General features: G+C 45.9%; 1 protein-coding gene across 8 annotated transcripts in view; it reads left to right on the plus strand.

Annotated features, from left to right (window-relative positions):
• Positions 1–302: 302 nt before the first annotated feature.
• Positions 303–17,061, plus strand: part of DCTN1 (dynactin subunit 1) — a 65,992-nt gene continuing 49,233 nt past the window's right edge. For all 8 annotated transcript variants that reach the window (XM_085318062.1, XM_085318064.1, XM_085318068.1 and 5 more), the window contains exons 1-3: positions 303–549; positions 5,385–5,463; positions 9,422–9,453. In XM_085318062.1, the coding sequence (XP_085174188.1) occupies positions 322–549; positions 5,385–5,463; positions 9,422–9,453 (339 nt within the window). In that variant the 5' untranslated portion in view covers positions 303–321. The remainder of the gene's footprint in view (positions 550–5,384; positions 5,464–9,421; positions 9,454–17,061) is intronic.

Raw genomic sequence — 17,061 nt, forward strand, 5'->3', positions numbered from 1 at the left:
CTGTTAAGCTGAAGAATAGTAGTTAATGGTGTTTTGCTATTGTTTGCGATTACTGTTTGACAGCTGTAATGGAAGGAATTATATTTTGTTAGCTCTTGAAAGAATAGCAGACTTGCACTGGGACTGACCCCTTCAGACTTCATGTGGCTCAGCACAGGATCCGGAGATGAGGGGCACTAGAAGTCACACCGTGTGCCGCTCTTGCCAGCTCTGCAGCGAATAAGACGTCAGACTTCTAAACCACTTTTTCATCTGTTTGCACCAACTTTAACCTGCCTTTCTTCTTCTCTCTGTCCTCAGGCATCCAGCACTGGAACCAGGATGAGTGTGGAAGCAAGTGGCAAGCCCCTCAAGGTGGGCTCCAGAGTAGAAGTCATCGGAAAAGGGCACCGTGGAACAGTGGCTTATGTCGGTGCCACCTTGTTTGCCACCGGAAAATGGGTTGGTGTCATCTTGGATGAAGCAAAGGGCAAGAACGATGGGACTGTGCAGGGCAGAAAATACTTCACCTGTGAAGAGAACCACGGCATCTTTGTACGGCAGTCGCAGGTACGCTTCCCCTGTGTTAATGTGCTCTGGGATGGCCTCTGCTTGCCGGGCTTGTCCCGGAGGCGTGTAAGTCATGGACTGGGAAAGGTGCCCGTTTAAATACGGGAAAGTGACTCGCGGCGCCTGCTGATGGGGGAGAGAGAAAATGCATTTTCTTCCCTCCCAGGGACAGGAGGGTTTCTTCATCTTCCACTTCATGAGGAAACAGAACAACTTCAAACACAGAAGCCTCTGCAGAGGGCAGTGCCCGTGTCAGAAGTATAGTTTATTTTGATGTGGCACRCTTGACGTCTTTGCGTGTTTCATCAATTGTCTCAATTAGCCTGGTTGATGAGGTTGCCATTAAATATTTTCAGATGAGTTGGGTGGAAAAAAATGCATTCCAGAGAGTAAGAAATTATTTTATTTTGCCTCTGAAATGAAGTGTACAAGTCTGGTTTTTGTATGCTGCCTCTGGGCGTTATTAGCTATGTTATCTGCAACAAATAGTTTGGAACTGAAGTCTGGAAGTAAAGTCAGAGAATTTTAATTAAATAATGTTTACCTTAAATAATTTGTGACTTGGGTTTAGTTGTTGAGCTTTTGTAATTCGTGTACCATAGGTAGTAAAAAGGATCTCACTTAYGCATAAACAAGTCTGTTCAATTTTAATTTCTTCTGTGTAACCTTCAAATGGCACAAGCACAGCAAAGATGCAGTGTTCTCTAGTCCCACAGGTAGGTATGCTCCAAGTGCGATGGCACAGTGAGAGATGTTTTGATCCTTTCCTCCTTCGTTTAATAACAAATGATTATCTTTTTTAAAAAATAGGTCTCTTTTAGGTCTCTGTCTCACCTTATCCTCAGCTGAGGTACACAATGTAGTCTTAAAAATGAGGTGCTTCTCCACAGTTGATAATACAAGTAGTTGGTGTTTGCCTGCTCTCACCTGTGAAAGAGCAAATCCCTCGTGTATGTGTGCGTTGAAGAACAAGTACCAGCAGTGCTGACTGTCCCTCTAGATCTGAATCTTTGATTTATATGGAAAAGTTAATTTGACAAGGAAAAGAGCATAATTGCTTATGAAAACAGCACTGCAGGGTTTCCCAGCAGTTAAAAAAAAAAAAAAAAAAAGTGCTTGAGGAGCTTAACTAAAATGGAAGTTGGAGTTGCAAATCTCAGCAATTTTTAATGTCTGCCTTGCCAGCGGCAGCGTGCTGCTGTAAGAAGTGCAGGACTGAATTCTGTTCTGTTCTGCCTTTTTAATAAAGCTCTAACGTCGTGGAACACAGCTTCCCAGAGGAATTCCAGCGTGGGGGCTGAGCAGGATGGAGCGACAGCCTGTCCCAGCGGCGAAGGGGCAGAGGTGGAGGCGAGGGCTGGCCACGGGGACGGGGCTTTCCCCGTCCGGCCGTGAGCTGGTGGAGAGTGCTGGGAGTGCGGTGTGCTCGTCGTGGGGGAGACCTGGCACGAAGGGCGCTATCGGAGTCCGGGCGGCTGAACTTCCTGTTCCCAGGTTTCAAGAGGGACGTTTTTCCGAGGCTGCTAGGGAGCAGAGCACCGTTGCTATAGCAATGCTGCTGTCAGCCGAGCAGGAGTTTGCTGCAGGTTAGGTCTCCGCTGGCTGGGAAAAGGCGAGAGGCAGCGTGCTGGCGCAGGCACTGCTGCGCTGCTTTTAGCTGTTTGTTCTGCTGCCCAGTTAGACTAAGTCGCCAAGGCCGTTCCCAATAAATAGAAATCCCAGCCTTTGGCTTAAACCGAAGTGACCATTAGRGTCTGGGGATTCATTTTTCAAGATTTGGTTTTAAGAAATAAATGAGAAATGGCAAGATTGCCTTTTAGCAGAGTTAATGTTCTGCTTGTGCTCTCAGCTGTAAATCTGTCTACTGCTTCCTCCAATATTTCATTTCCAGGTCTCTCTAACATGGTAGGTGACTTTCCTGTGGTTGCACATGCTGTTAGACCATAGAATATGAATAATAAATTGTTTTCAAGACAAATGRTTTATAACATGCATTGTTTTTTAAGCAGCTTGATTACATCACTACAAGCACATCTAATTAAAACTATGTAAAGTGTTTTTAGGAATTTTCAAAATAAGTAGCTTTCTGTTCTCCTCTCCACACAAAGATAGAGCTCTGAAAATGAGCACCAATAGTACCAGCATCATTAAAACTARATCTAAGAATTCTAAGGCTTTTAATTTATTGTGAAATTTTAGCTTTAAAAATATACTTGCAGGGAAATTTTAAAGATTTTTAGATTTTTTTTTCCTGTTTTATACAATCATTCAGGAAACTAGATTCCAAGTAGGGGTATGATGCCATTCTTATACCTGTAAGAAAGTTGTAATCCCTTAAAGAAGAAGCAAACCTCGAGTGATGTCTGCTCTGGAGTGCTCTACATGTTGCTGGCTGCAGCTGAAATGTGCATCCTACCAGTACCTTGCCTTGTTCAAAAGGAAGTAGAAATCCAAAAGAATTAAGATGATTACCGAATTGTTTCCCATTGGTATGCCTGTACTTAAAGTACTATKTAACAGGTTCTCCTGGATGGGTATCTCTAGGTGAGAGTTGATAAAGAATTTGTGGACATAGTGGAGCAGGCAGACTCCAAGTGTAATAGCTCTAAGGACTGTATATCCWTTTTTAGCATTTCTTGGCAGAGCTGTCATCCCAAACGAGCTGTGTCGCTTTCTGCCCTTGAGAGCAGCGTCCTCGTGTCTCCCAACCAGCACGAGCAGRAGGAGACTGCAGGGAGTTCGGAGTYCGATACAGCTGTGGTGGAAACTCTGCTTGAGGTTGTACAAATGAGCCTTGAGTATTTCAGCTTGCCTTGACGACTGAAGATACCGAGCCAAACATGGAAGCAGGGTGGAGAGGAGCTGTTACAGCTCTCTCTGACTATTCCTTCCCTATTTGTTTTCCAGTTAGCAGAGGACCGGAATACTGTTTCGTGCAGCTGTGTCAATACGGACTGGCATTTCCAACCAAGTGTTTACTCATCATCTTTTGGCAACTTTAAAATTTTGCCTGCCTAGGAGTTCCATTTGGGCCAGTCATTTTGAATAGGAGTATTCCCATATGCCATGTGGAAACCTTAGCATTCATTTTGACATCGAGTGGAGCTGCTTTCCTGTTCTTGCTTGGCAGAACTCCCCAGCTTAATTCTGCCTTTACAATGTGTCTTGTATGTTATTGCGTTTCTCCAAGCTAAACCAAAAGCAAGCCTCATTCTAATTCCTGCTTTTGTTCTCTGTGTCATGTCTTGGACTGTTGATAGACCCCAAAATGTGCTGTAGGCTGCATGTGGCATTTAACAGTCAGTGCACTCCCTTCCTGGGCCTGGAACGTAGCAATCGTTCTGTTACGGCATTGTTGTACAGGGGTAGTTGCTGGTGGTGTTGGAGCAGTGAAGATCATTGTATTTAGTTGAAGTTGAAGAGGGGAATTTAGGACGGAAGGCTGATGTATTGGATCTGGGACTGTAGTGGGAAGTGCCACGGGATAATGAAATACTTGGTGCCAGTTTTGTCTCTTTGGAGAGACATTTCAGGATAAAGCAAACCCTGTAATCTTGATATCAGTGCTTGTGATTCCATCTCCCAGTAAATCTGATATTGCCCCCTGAGTGGTACCTAGCAGACAACTACAAGATCAGTCAAAATCTTATGCTCAGTTTGGAGGAACTCCTCTGTGTGACATAGTGTAGAAGTTCCCCAAGCATCATGTTTCTTTAGTCCTCTGGTGTGTTTTTTTGGTCAATATTTTTGCATGCTGTTGTCCTGGGTGTCAGTGAATTGCCATGAAAATCTCTGCACTGCTGAAGTCACCTGAAAGATCCAATGCAGGTACTTGGCTGCATTGGAGATGCATTTTCAGCATCATCTAAGGGACGCTTTCCTTTTCCCCACTTTTTAAACTATGGCCTGAATACTGTCACATTGGTGCAGTTGTCGTGATTCCTGTGGCATAATTTCATTCTGTCTCCATATTCCTTTTCATTTAAGAATTTGTTCCTGGTACTTGGGCATCTTTGCAGAATAGAATCCGTGACTGACAGATTTATGGATTTTACTTATGTTTTTTAACTGAACTCTCATACTCAAGGTTTTTACACAATAGATAGGGCAAGTACCTGTCGGGAACAATTCGGGTAGTGTGGAATTTCTAGGGTGAAGGGATGGTTCTTAAGAAGTGATCGAATCCTTTCCAGTCCTGTTGCCTACATTTATCAAGCAAAAGTATGTCCAAAAATATTGGACAAAAAACAAAACCTAACCTGCCAGCCCTGTAATAACTTAACACAGCTCGAACCTGAAAGTGTTTCTGTTTATGCCTACTGGGATTCCCCAGAAAGCCTGGCAGCATTCATTAAAAGAAAAGGGGGGAGGGCAGGGGGAGAGCAACTGGATGTGTTGGCATTCTGGATTGCTATAGTTACTGTAGTTCAGAGAACAGCAGTTTTCCTTAAAAGGAGGAATAAGAGTTTTAAACTCACTTTTTCCTAAGATAAAACATTAAAAAAAATCTAACTTTCCTTCAAGTGTCAGTAACTTAAAATAATTGACAGACCAAAGTTCATAAACTGATTGCTACATAGAGTGATCATAAATCTGTTAAAGATTTTCTAGGCTGTTGAATCCTGAATTTTTACTTTCTTTATTCCCTACTGGAATATGTGGCTTTTCATGAAACCTGTGGAAGGAGAATGTTCAGATATTTGAGCCTGAATAATTGAATTAAAACTCTGCATCAAAAAATGTAGTCTCTTCTGTTTAAATCTGCTGCAGAAATGGACCTGCTACATTATCACTCTCTTCCTTTCTTGTAATAAGAGCTGTTAAACCTTTTTCAGATCCAGGTTTTTGAAGATGGAGCTGATACAACATCCCCAGAAACACCAGAGTCTTCTGCCTTGAAAGTCCCCAAAAGAGGTATGTCTGGTGTGTTTGTGCGGTGAACCCTGGTCTCTCCCTCCACCTAGACCGGACAAGGACTGCACCGCCCGGCGTCCAGCACTGCGGCGAGCCCCAGCTCTGGGGAAGCAGGCTCCTGCTGCCCGGGGCTCCGGCACGTGCTCCTAACGCTGTCTCTCTGGTTCAGGTACGCCTTAGTCTGCCCCGGGCTGGTCCTGTGTTTCCTGTCATCCTCTCTGCACGATAGGTTGGCAGGTCGTGGTCATGGTGAATCACAGATGGAAGCACCTTGTGCAAAAGTTACTCCAGGCAGTTCTGTACTTCCCATGAAATTTGTCTGGTGGGAAGCAGAGTTAAGCTAAAAGCAAAGTGGGAAACTCTTCTTCAAATTCCGGGGCATGTGGAAGAAAGACTTGAACTGCTCTGAGGTTGTGAAATTACAGCTTATAGATCAGTAACTGCTGGATACTCTGTGTGATTGTCACCTCTTCGATAGAGGATCCTTTCTGTTGTAGTGAGAGTGTTCTTTGCATTTTTTCCCCTGTGAGGCCAATTTATAATAGCTTTCTGTGTTTTACTACCTCTTGGATTRTGCTTTTCTTTCATTTGACATACTTGTCTCTCATTGGGGTCTGTTTCTGTTAAGTAATTATTTTGTGGTACATTTAGGCATGGTAGGAGCTTTAGGAAAAAATGCTGATAGTTTCCTGTCCTGGACCATTTGAAGGCAATATGTGCCAAACTGAAGAATTCTTGTGTATGAACTATTTGCTGAATGCATGTTTGACATTTCAGTGTAATGCTTGTTATTTCTGGCCAGTAGAAGCTAAAATTCCCCTTTACCTGGCAAAGTGAAATCTCTCCTTTGATTGCATACAACATGGCCAGAGGCACCAGAATGATGGTGAGTGATGGTTAGGCTCAGAAGTGGGATATTCCCATGAGACATTCATTTAGTCCATCCCATGAGTGGAAGGGAAATTTGAATTGGCATTCATGTCTCTTGGCATTCTGCCTTCACCTTGTCCTTAAGAGGGTTCTGAACTCTTAGCAGCTCACTGTCAGCCCAGAGACTGGGGTTTGGTGTAATCCCAACCACTTTAATTCATCTTTGTTTTGAATTACCCAATTAGCATGTGCGACTGAACAGAAAAACATTTAAAGCAAGCCAGATTGAGTTCAGCTGCTAAGTTTTTTCTTTCTGTCTCTGTCTCTCTCTCTCTTTTTTTTTTTAAGAGGTAGAAACTTAAGGGCTTTCTTAACTTAAGAACTTAGAGGGATTTTTTTTAACCTCAGAGTGCTAGAAAGCCCAGCTTTTACATGCAACTTCAATCTATTCTTTTTTTATGTACTTAATATTAATAGTAAATAAAAATATTCCTTAGTGTCGGTATGATTTTTTTCATTTTTTCTTGTAGTTCTTGAAATTCAGAACATCCAACAGAAGATTCAGTGATTCATGTTATAATTCTGTACGCATTTAGGAGAAGGACCTGGCATGGAGCCATGCAAGCCTTTTTTCACTGCTTCTGTGGGGTTGAGCTTTCTGAATGCATGTTAATGGACATTAGCCATCTGAATGCTGACACAGGCAAAAGCTACAAACCCTCTAGAGCTGGGGATCTGCTGTCATTTTTCTCATCGCTCAGTTACTAGGTGCTAAGCAAAAAAAGAAGGCAAATGCTCTTTAGACTATCATGTGAAGTCCTGAGAATTCAGCAGTAGGCTTATGCTTTCTTAAGCAGGCTGATGGATGCATAAATAGAGGCAAGAAATGTTAACTACATGGGGATATAGTAGCCTCAGAAAAAGGAACAAACCAAGCCTCTAGGTTTATCATGTCTCTAGCAAATGCTGCTGCCTTTTCATTTCACTAGATCTGTGTGTGTCAGTATGAAGACTCTACATCGCCCGCAGCCTCTCCCCTCTCATTGTGTGAAAGACTTTCCAAGGCTCTAATCTCCACTGTCTTCGGCAGAGTTGCATCATTTCTTCTGAAACCTCCTTGTCYTGGGATCACCAGAAGCAACTGGCATCCAGAAGTGCGTGGCCGGCTTACTCGAATCACACCGCTGTGATGTTTCCCTCTTTTTAGCGCACGCTGGGGTTTATTGTTGCTGCCCAGCACTGTTTGCTGAACTTCCTGYGGTGATGCTCTGGCCTTTTTTCCCCAGTTCCTGAGTTGTTTCACTCAAAGAAAGAAAAGAGTAAAATACATGCAGCTCAGGTCTTCCCTGCCAGTAAGCGTCAGCATTGCTTCCGCTGCCCCTTGCTGCTCAGTGCTGATTTCGGGGAAGGAGCCCACAAACTCCACGGAGGAGAAACTGCTCGCTCTAGCTCAGGTGGAAGTTCGGAGGCTGCAGGATGTAGGTAGCAGTTTCCGCTGTCTGCAGGTAGCAGGTGGCTGGCCTTCGGCCCGTGCCGGGCGTTTGTGTTGCGAGGTGGGAGGCGCGGAGGGGAGCTGGTGGCTGAGCCGGGGGGCGGCGCGGGGGGCAGCGCGGGGCACCGTGCCGGGGAGTTTCCATAGAAACCGCAGCGCCTGCTGCTGCAGTCTGGCTCCGCAGTATGCGATGCAGATTCCCATAGCTGTAGTACCTTCCCTCCCAGGCTAATAAAGGTGTTAGACGCGCAGCGGAGGTGGCTCTTATCTTTTATTTATGGGCTGCTTCTGCAGAGTGTGTTACTGGGGCAGCCGGTGCCACAGCTCAGAATACARAACTCCGGGGCTTCAGCCATGAGAAGAGACGGACAAACAGCCGCTGTGGCTGTGAGCTGCTGTCTTGGACCCATCAGATAYCCAGAAATGGAACAAAGGGTGTAATTTAGCAAAACCTGCTTTGGTTGCTTGCATTTTGGGTGCAATACCAAGGCAGTGCAGTATGTACCAAGGAGCTGGTGCCTCCACACTCGTGTACGTGGCCTCCACTCTGCTGTTTCGCTGTGCACATCGACGCTGCAGAGAGTGGGGGAGGCGGGCTTACCTGAGAAGCGGATTTTAGCTCCTTGCTAATATTGGCCRTCCTGCCCTCATGGTCAGAGGTTTGTGGCAGTGCACTTAGTTCTTCCTCTGGTTTGAGGGTGCACTATTAAAACGCCAGAATGGGAGCAGCTGGCAGCAGCTGGAGCCCTGCGAGCTCGGTGACCCGGGGAAGGCCAGCAGCTGAGGGGTGGCTGGGTGTTYCTGACGGGGACCTTGCGTGTTGCAGGAAATCTCCTTTCTTAGGCTGAGACCCGTCGGGATTGTGGTTCTAGGATTGCTGATGCCCCTTTTTAGCAAGAGAAACGCATGTAGTTTGCTGAGTAGAAGTAGATATTTAATAGAGGTAGAATTTAATAGAACTGTAGTSGGTAAATTTGGAAGTATTTCTGAGCAGCTGTCTTAACTGCCCACAGAGTTGGTCTCGTGCGTGTGTACGTTTTCCTTATGGGTGTTCAGATTCTTGGCTGCATACAGTCCTAGATGGAAACATATTTTAGTTTCCTGAGTGAAGTAAGTGATCTTTGGACCTATATTTATTTTCATAATCACATTTGATTCTCATCTGGAATTCATGTGATTAGGTGTGGTCGTACGGGCAGCTAAATTGACATGAGTTGCTGATAAAGAGGATGTTTTGAAGGTGACTCAAGGCTCTCTGAAGTTTTGCAGCTATTTAACTAAAGAAAAGATACGTATCATGACCTTCTTCCGAAGGGCATATGTCTGAATGTTTGTTTTTTCCAACTGTTCTAGCTGGTCTAATAAGGGACTGCTGCTTCCTACAAACCTTACCTCATCTGTACCCTGTTGTGCCACCATCTCCTGATTTATCCAGTTCTCCATCTGCTTCACTTCCACTCCTTTAAGAACATGTGTAAATGGTCCCATCAATAAGCCTCAACTGTGGCTGAATTGCAGAGACTCTTGGTGTGCATTTTAGGGCAGAAGGGTCCTTTGGGCCGAGGCTTACTGTTCTGTTTCTGTTTTTCTTTGCAGATTCCCTGGAAGCTGCCAAAGCCAGCAAACTGGTGAGTGCAGAGCTGTAACTGCAGGCTGTTGAAGTAAATTTACTTTGCTACCTATGATTAATGGAAGAAGCAGGCTTGCACACACTACTGTATTGATTTTTCTTCATTAACTTTTATCACCTCTCTAAAAGCTTAATTTTTCAACCCTACAGAAAAGCTGCATGGACACACACACACAACTTGCAAAAAGGACAGAATTTTGCCAGCGTGTTCTTATTTCACTTCTTCAGTTCTGTACTCTATCATTGTAATTTCAGCGCTAAAATACATTTCTTCTGAAACATGCAAGAAACAAGGTCACATAAAGAGTAATTTCTTCAGCTAATGACCAGAAACCAGTAAGTTATAGATACAATCTTCCACCTGCCTTTCTGCATTTAAGGAGTCAAATCCCAATACAGTAGCTGTATTACAAATTTTTATCATAAGTTCAGTCGATACTGCAAAGTGTGAGCCCTGCATGCTGCTTGGCAGTGTTTCTTAAAAATCCTGACCTTTACATGCTGCGGGAAGAGTGTACTTTTCAGGAAATTTGAAACAATCATTCTCTGGTTTGTGTGTATTACTTGTAGATAAACTGTGTGTCAGGTTCTTTGAATATCATTATCTAGGAATCCCTGACTCTTGATGTGTATGTGGGTACATGTTCATACCCAAATATATGGTGCATATTTCATGCATAACAAAATTGGAGCAGATGTRTAGCAGGAGGAGCTCTATTTTCAGGTACTTTTGACCCGCAAACAGGCTCGACTAAATAACTAGTTAAGATTAAAAACACAAAAATGGCCAAATTTCTATATAGGTACAGTGAACATCTGTGGTGACACTAGATGATACGGTGAGTTTGGTTTGTGCATGCTTTAGGATAGAAGCTGGATGTTTCTCAGGGATGGACTAGTCCRTCTTGTTCCGGGCAGGCAGTTGTGGCCTATCTGCAAATAAGGGTATTTTCACTTGTTGACAGTGCAACAATCACAATTTATAATTTCAACTTTGCTTGGAAGTTGTTTTTTATTTCAGTGAAAGCAGTTCAATCTTGAAACTTTTTTTCTAAAGAAAGATGATAAACCTGCTTTTGTTTAATATCTTTGCACTGATTGATTGGTCAGTCCTAGGGAGCCTGACTCCCTCTGACTGCTCGATTCTGAGTGGTACTTCCCAGGCTTGAAACTGGTCAATTATTCTCTTTGTTTATGGGCTTGAAATGAATAGGAAGCTCTGTGTTGCCCTCTTGTGCACTTAACACCTGCAGTTCTGCATTAGGACAGTTACTGAGTCAAATCTCATGCTGTGAGGCTTCAGATAATTGCCAGGAGCAGGAAGGCTGGTTTTCTCCTTGATGCTTGGCTATATTCTGAGTCCKGGACTGCCTGTGCAGCATCAGAGTTCAGCCCAGTTGGAAATGAGGTGATGGAGCCTGAGGTGGTCCTGAGGCACATCGTTCTCGGATGCCCAGCGAGCGTGCCGTGCCTGTGCTCTGAGTCAAGCTGACTGCCAGAGCAGAGGTTRGGGAAGAAGATCCCCTCTCCTGCCCACACAGTGTTTACAGAGACTTTGCAGGATTGCACTTCTCTGCTAAATCAGCATCACTTACCTACTGGCTTGTCTTGTCTGACTGGCCTCCTCCATTGCAGGGCCTCCATCTCTGGTGCCGTCTTTTCCCCTTGTGTTCTCTGCCTGTGATGAATAACATTTTAGTCTCCTGGTTTAATTACATGCTGGAATTAAGACATGAGTTGCTAGGTGAAACTCAGCAGTGTGTGTTTTAAAGGCAGTCATGCTAGATCACATTTCTGAAAATGGGTGGTGTAAAAGGGAGTCATGAAGTGTTAGAATAAAACTTTTAAAATTGTTTCAAAACATGTATAATAAAAGACAAATAAAATATTTATGAAGGGGAAAAAAATCTTAGCATTCATTTAATCAGGATGCTAAAAGAAGTATTTTTTTCTATTTTTTTTCTTTAAATGCTTTATGCTGTTCAGATTCCAAGAATCACAGAACCAGTAAGGTTGGAAAGGACCTCTGGAGATCATCTAGTCCAACCTCCCAGGTCAAGCAGGGTCACCTACAGCATGGTAGACARGGTTGCATCCAGGCGGGCCTTGAAGATCTCCAGAGAAGGAGACTCCACCACCTCTCTGGGCAACCTGTCCCAGGGCTCCGTCACTCTCACRGGGAAGAAATTCCCCCTCACGGTCAGGCWGAACTGCCTGTGCTTCAATTTCTGCCCGTTGCCTCTTGTCCTGTCACACGGGGCAACTGGAAAGAGTTTGTCCCCGTCCCCCTGACACCCTCCCTGCAGGTACTTGTACACACCGATCAGATCCCCCCTCAGTCTGCTCTTCCCCACTCTGAACAGGCCCAGCTCTCGCAGCCGTTCCTCGTAGGGCAGGTGCTCCAGCCCCCTGATCATCTTCGTAGCCCTACGCTGGACTCTCTCCAGTAGCTCCACGTCTCTCTCGTACTGGGGAGCCCAGAACTGGACGCAGTACTTGAGATGAGGCCTCCCCAGGGCTGAGGAGAGGGGCAGGATCACCTCCCTCGACCTGCTGGCAGCACTCTTCCTAGTGCACCCCAGGAGACCATTGGCCTTGGCCACAAGGGCACATTGCTGGCTCATGGTCAATCTGCCATCCACCAGCACCCCCAGGTCCTTCTCTGCAGAGCTGCTCTCCAGCAGGTCAGCCCCCAGCTTGTMCTGGTGCCTAGGGTTGTTTTTCTCTAGGTGCAGGACTCTACAGTTGCCCTTRTTAAGAAGGTTGTAGCAAAGCAGATGAACCAACGTACTCTAGGTGCCCCTGCTTGAGCAGAGGGTTGGACTAGATGATCTCCAGAGGTCCCTTCCAACCTCAACCATTCCGTGATATTGTGAAAAGGTATTGCACTCAAAAGGATTAAGGAATGCGAGATTAAATATCTAATGGTACCTTCTGGTAATAAGCACAACGCACTTTCTGCACATCTACTGTTTTACCAAGAATTTGGTGCTGGCCATTGTTGGAAGCAAAATATTTTGGTAGATGGAGCAGTGTCCTGCTCTAGGCTGGAGATGCTGTGGTTGTGATGTGCTGCTCTGCTGGGGGGGGGCACTCTGGCTAGCATTTTCTGGAATGAACAGCTAGAGTTCGAAGTTTACCTTCTGCTACATTTTAAATACTATCACTAGTGTGATAGACTCCCAACAGTATTTTGAGCGATGCGTCAGAGAGCAATCAGGATACGCAGATTTGTCCTTTGCCTTCTGTTTTAGAAAACGGCTTTGAAAAAGAGATGTTTGTCCACATTGGTTACACAGCTTTTCCCAGGAACTGCTACAGCTGCCAGACAGAAACATGGAAATTAGGTGCTGGAGAAGTGCTTTGAGCTACAGTGTAGGGTTTTAACAGAAATAGATAGCTTTACCCTATTGAACATCTGGCTCACAAGCTAGTTGCCTGTCAAATCTGAGATCCACGGATTGGGTTCAGGTTAGTCCTTTGTGGTATATGCTGACAACATGTATCTTCCCTCTTTCTGTATGTGGCAAATCTGATCAAACACTTAGTGACTTGGCTTGACGCCAACCTAATAACACACTGGTGAAAGGAGCAAAAGCAAATGCTGATTCTTGAGAGACTGCATACGTCTCCACGAGGAAGCGAGCATGCTCCTTCCAGAGATGTTGCAGGGATGCTAGGCAACAAATACCTGAGATTAAGATTTTACCCCCTGCAAARCCTGAGCTTTAGGATAAGCATTCTCCAGCATCATGTCTTGCCTGACCTCTTAAATGGTGTTGCAGTTGTTCGTGAAAGTGATAGTGAAATTGTTGAGGTCCAAGCCCTGAGAGTCCTGGGAGGTTAGTGTGAGTTACTCCGGTCAGAATCCTGTCTCGTGGTGGGCAAGCCCTTCTGTTTGCTGCCTCTGCAGGCTTTGACATGGGAGGTGCTGGGGAAGAAGAGTTGTAGCATTAACTAAAGCTGAGCGATCATGAGTAGAGAACTTTATAGCAATGAGTGACAGCAACCTGTCCCTTGCCAAGAAGGGCTAGCTACTGCCCCTCGAAAACTGGCAGAGCTCCGGAGACCCTGGTGCCTCAGAGCTCTGCGGTAGGTTGGAGTCCTCTCTGTTTTTCTTTTGCCTATCCGTGTGTGTGCAGGCTTGACTAAGTTGTGACACTTGTGAGAGCTGATGTTTTCTGAGAACAAAACCTTTGCCATGCAGTATTTTGGGTGTTTTCTCTCTTGAATGTGCACTTAACGTTGCRAAAGAAATGTTTTCTGAGGTACCATAGGATATTCCCTGAAACTAGAGAATTARCCATGAGCTCTTGATTTCCTTCCACGCCAGAGGTCTCCGACTGCCTCCCGTTTAGAACGAGTCCGGCGGGAGGCTCTGGGCCCCGCTCCGTCGCAGTGCGGCAGCAGGGCTCTCGGGAAGCTGCTGCTGCTCGCTGCCGCACTGCTTGTGTTCTGGGCGTAAATCCCTACGGAACTGGAACATCGCYGTTAAGCCACAGCCCTTGGCCTCCGCCGGCTCGTGCATCGCTCGCTTGTGTTCCCACCTCTGTGCACTGGGGTAGGGAGTCGAGCCCAGGTGGGGCCTTTGTGGAGCTCTGAGACACCAGGACTTCCCGGCTCTGCGTCTCCCGAGCCCTTCAAGACAGGGAACTTTCTGAGGACAAAACCGCAGCGTATTGTTAATTTATACCTGGGGTTAGCCCAGCAGCACACTGCGTTTGGTCAGATCACCGTTACGGTGCTTTGAGGAGTGCGTTTGTGTCCTGGCTTGTGATGTTGTCTAAGCGAGTCTTTGGACGGCGCCTGGAGAAAACGGGAGAAGCCAGCGTTGGCTCTGGCAGGACGCGAGCTGGCTGCAGAGGGCGTTCGGCAGCGAGGCGGGCCCGCGCAGCCGGGGAGCCCCTTCGTGCCAGGAGCAGGACAACGGTAAAACGTTAGCACGAGGAGTTACTAAACCTGAACTCGAGTCGCTTGCCCTTCAAGGGTTGCTTCGTGCCCTGTGTACGCCAGTCCCACGAAGCGCAGGAGTGGAAGGTCAGCCCCGGCCGCGGGAGAGCGGTTGCTGCTCTGCCCCTGCGCCCGCAGCTCCCGCGCGCCGCCGTCGGCACCATCCGCGCCGGGGCAGGGCTGGTGCTGCTCAGCCCCAGCAAGCTGCAATCGCTGGAGGGGCCGAGACCCTCCGGGAGCCGCGGCCCCTCGCCGGGCGCCCCGCGGGAGCAGGGTGCACCCGGGCGCTGTGGGTGCCCTGGGTGCCGGGCTCCAGCCGCGGGCTGACCGTGGCTTTGCCAGCAGATGTCAGTGCAGGCCGGGGAAACGCCGCGGCCAGCAGCGCTGCTGTCCCGAAACCCAGCGTTCCCTAGGTGTGTGCCCCAAGCCCGCTCCAGGTCTTTCGTCCCTGAGGTTTCCCCCTCTTCCTTTCTYCATTTACGGTCTGGGAGATGCTGCCATCGAAAGCATGATGCTCCGCATTTGCAGATTTTATCTGAGAAGCTGTTAAACCCACTCTGTCAAATAATTGTGCTTGCGGCACTGTGAATTTTGATAGAAAAGACCTTCTCTGCCCTCTGCAGAGGGGACCCTGGTTTGTAAGAATGGAGGGAAATTGGAACAGATTTCCTGCACACTTGGGGTCAAATATATCTCTTTCCAACGTGCTGATATAAACTTTCAGCAGCCAGGAGAAGTCCTCCGGGGGGAAGCAGCCTGTGCAGGGCTTTGCCTTTGTGTACCCAAGAGCTGCATTTTGAAAGTGAAGTGTTCTTACTATCAGGTGTAGCAGTCTGTTACCTGAGGCACATTTGCTAGTTTTACTCACTCTTGATAGCTGGAAAAGTGTTAACAGAAAATGTGGGAAGAAATGGATGGATACAGTGACTTCTTCCCTTCACAGTGCCTTACCCAAGACAGGGTCAGCGTGGGAGGTGGGCAGGATCTGTGAAAGCTGATTTGGGACGGAGCTAGTTCCCTGGGATTCCAGGTTTCAGTCAGCTAAGTAGGTTGGTTAACTCTTCTTTTCAAATGCTAATGACAACCATTAAGTGAAATCATTCTCCCTCCAAAATCAAAAGATCTCCATGCTGGAAGAATAGCATTGGATTAACCACAGTGGGAGTAAAGCTAGTACATCATAGGGTTGAAAATAAGCTCCCTTGTCTGCTTTCCTCTGTTAAGCCATTTTACACTCGTTTAATTTTGCCTGAATGTATTTTCCTCTCTGACTGTACTTACTTTACTGCAGCCCAATGACTTTGCTGATTTTTAGAGCTATTCACRAAAGAGTACGTTTCTCAGTGTTGTCTGAACTGATAACAGTTTTATCATCRTTGTCTATATGATGCAAGCTCTAATTTTCTAACCTTTTATTCCCTCTTCATGCAGCGTGGAGTGAAACCTAAAAAGGTGGTGAWTTTTTTTTTGGCAATTAATCTGTATGTTGCAGAGTCTCCTGGCCGCATGAAATGCCTTCCAGTGCATCCCAGTCCATTCAGTCATTGCTGCTGTGCCCTCATAGTACGGTTGCATGTTTGCTCRTTGCATGTGTTCCCCTCTCCAGCCCCCAGCCTGACCCAGCTTACTCAAAGGATGCGAGGTAAATGCAGTAAAAACAACTGCTTCTGAGCTGGACGGGGAAAGGGTTTACATCAGTATGTCTCTGCCCCGGCACTGCTCCATGGAGGTGCAGAGGCTCAGAAGCCCAGGTTTTTTTGCTTTGTGTACACTTCTGAGAGTTTTCTGCTGTTCCAGTTGACCACAGTCAAGCTTTCACGCCAGCATTTGGTGCCGCTTGCGGAATGTGCCCATGTCTCTGGGCATGTGTATGGGAAGTTTTTACAGCAGCTTTGTTTAAATCTCGAGCACCAAAGAGACGGCACAGGAATCGCTGCCTCCACACGAATGCTTGACTGACTCTTCAGCTTGGCTTTCACCTTCTTTTGCCTTCTCTTTCCTTTAACTACCTTTTTAATACCGTGTGCATTCCCCTACATATGGGTTTTGTAAGTACCAGCTAAATGCTAAGTAAGTRGAAAATTTTCGCTGTGGGAAGTATGTGGGAAATATGACCTATGTTCCTTCACACTTACTATCTTAACTTGAAACATTTTAAATTGTATAGATTTGTCTTGGTAAGGGGTATACTCTTACTAGGCCACTGTGTAGCCCTTGTTTGATCAATATATAGCAGTTTTCTTAAAGATACAAGGTAGTGTTACATTATGAGTTTTCTCATGAGCAGTTTTAATTTAGCATTGAGCACTGGTAAAACAGGGAGTAACTGCAGTAAAAGAACAAAATCAAGGGTTTGGAAATATATACAGTACTGCTAAGAAAGATGCTTTGGTGTCTTGGAGACAAGTCACTGTTGCATGTATGCAATAGTTCCCTTCTCCTTAGATTACTGCTTCACATGTTTCCTTCAGGTAACRTCAGGAAGAAAGGTAAAAACACCCCGCAGCTAGCTTGTTCATAATTAATATATTATCAAAGCAAATAATTATATGACCTTTTATCAAAATGAACTAAACCTATGCAGGTCTTAGCAAAGAATAATAGTTTCTTACTGACTGTTTGGGAATATTATTTTGATGTGGAAATCCTGTTTCCC

Source organism: Rhea americana, unplaced genomic scaffold (assembly GCF_003343005.1).
Source record: "Rhea americana isolate MKP2758 unplaced genomic scaffold, rheAme1 scaffold_515, whole genome shotgun sequence".
NCBI lineage: Eukaryota > Metazoa > Chordata > Aves > Rheiformes > Rheidae > Rhea > Rhea americana.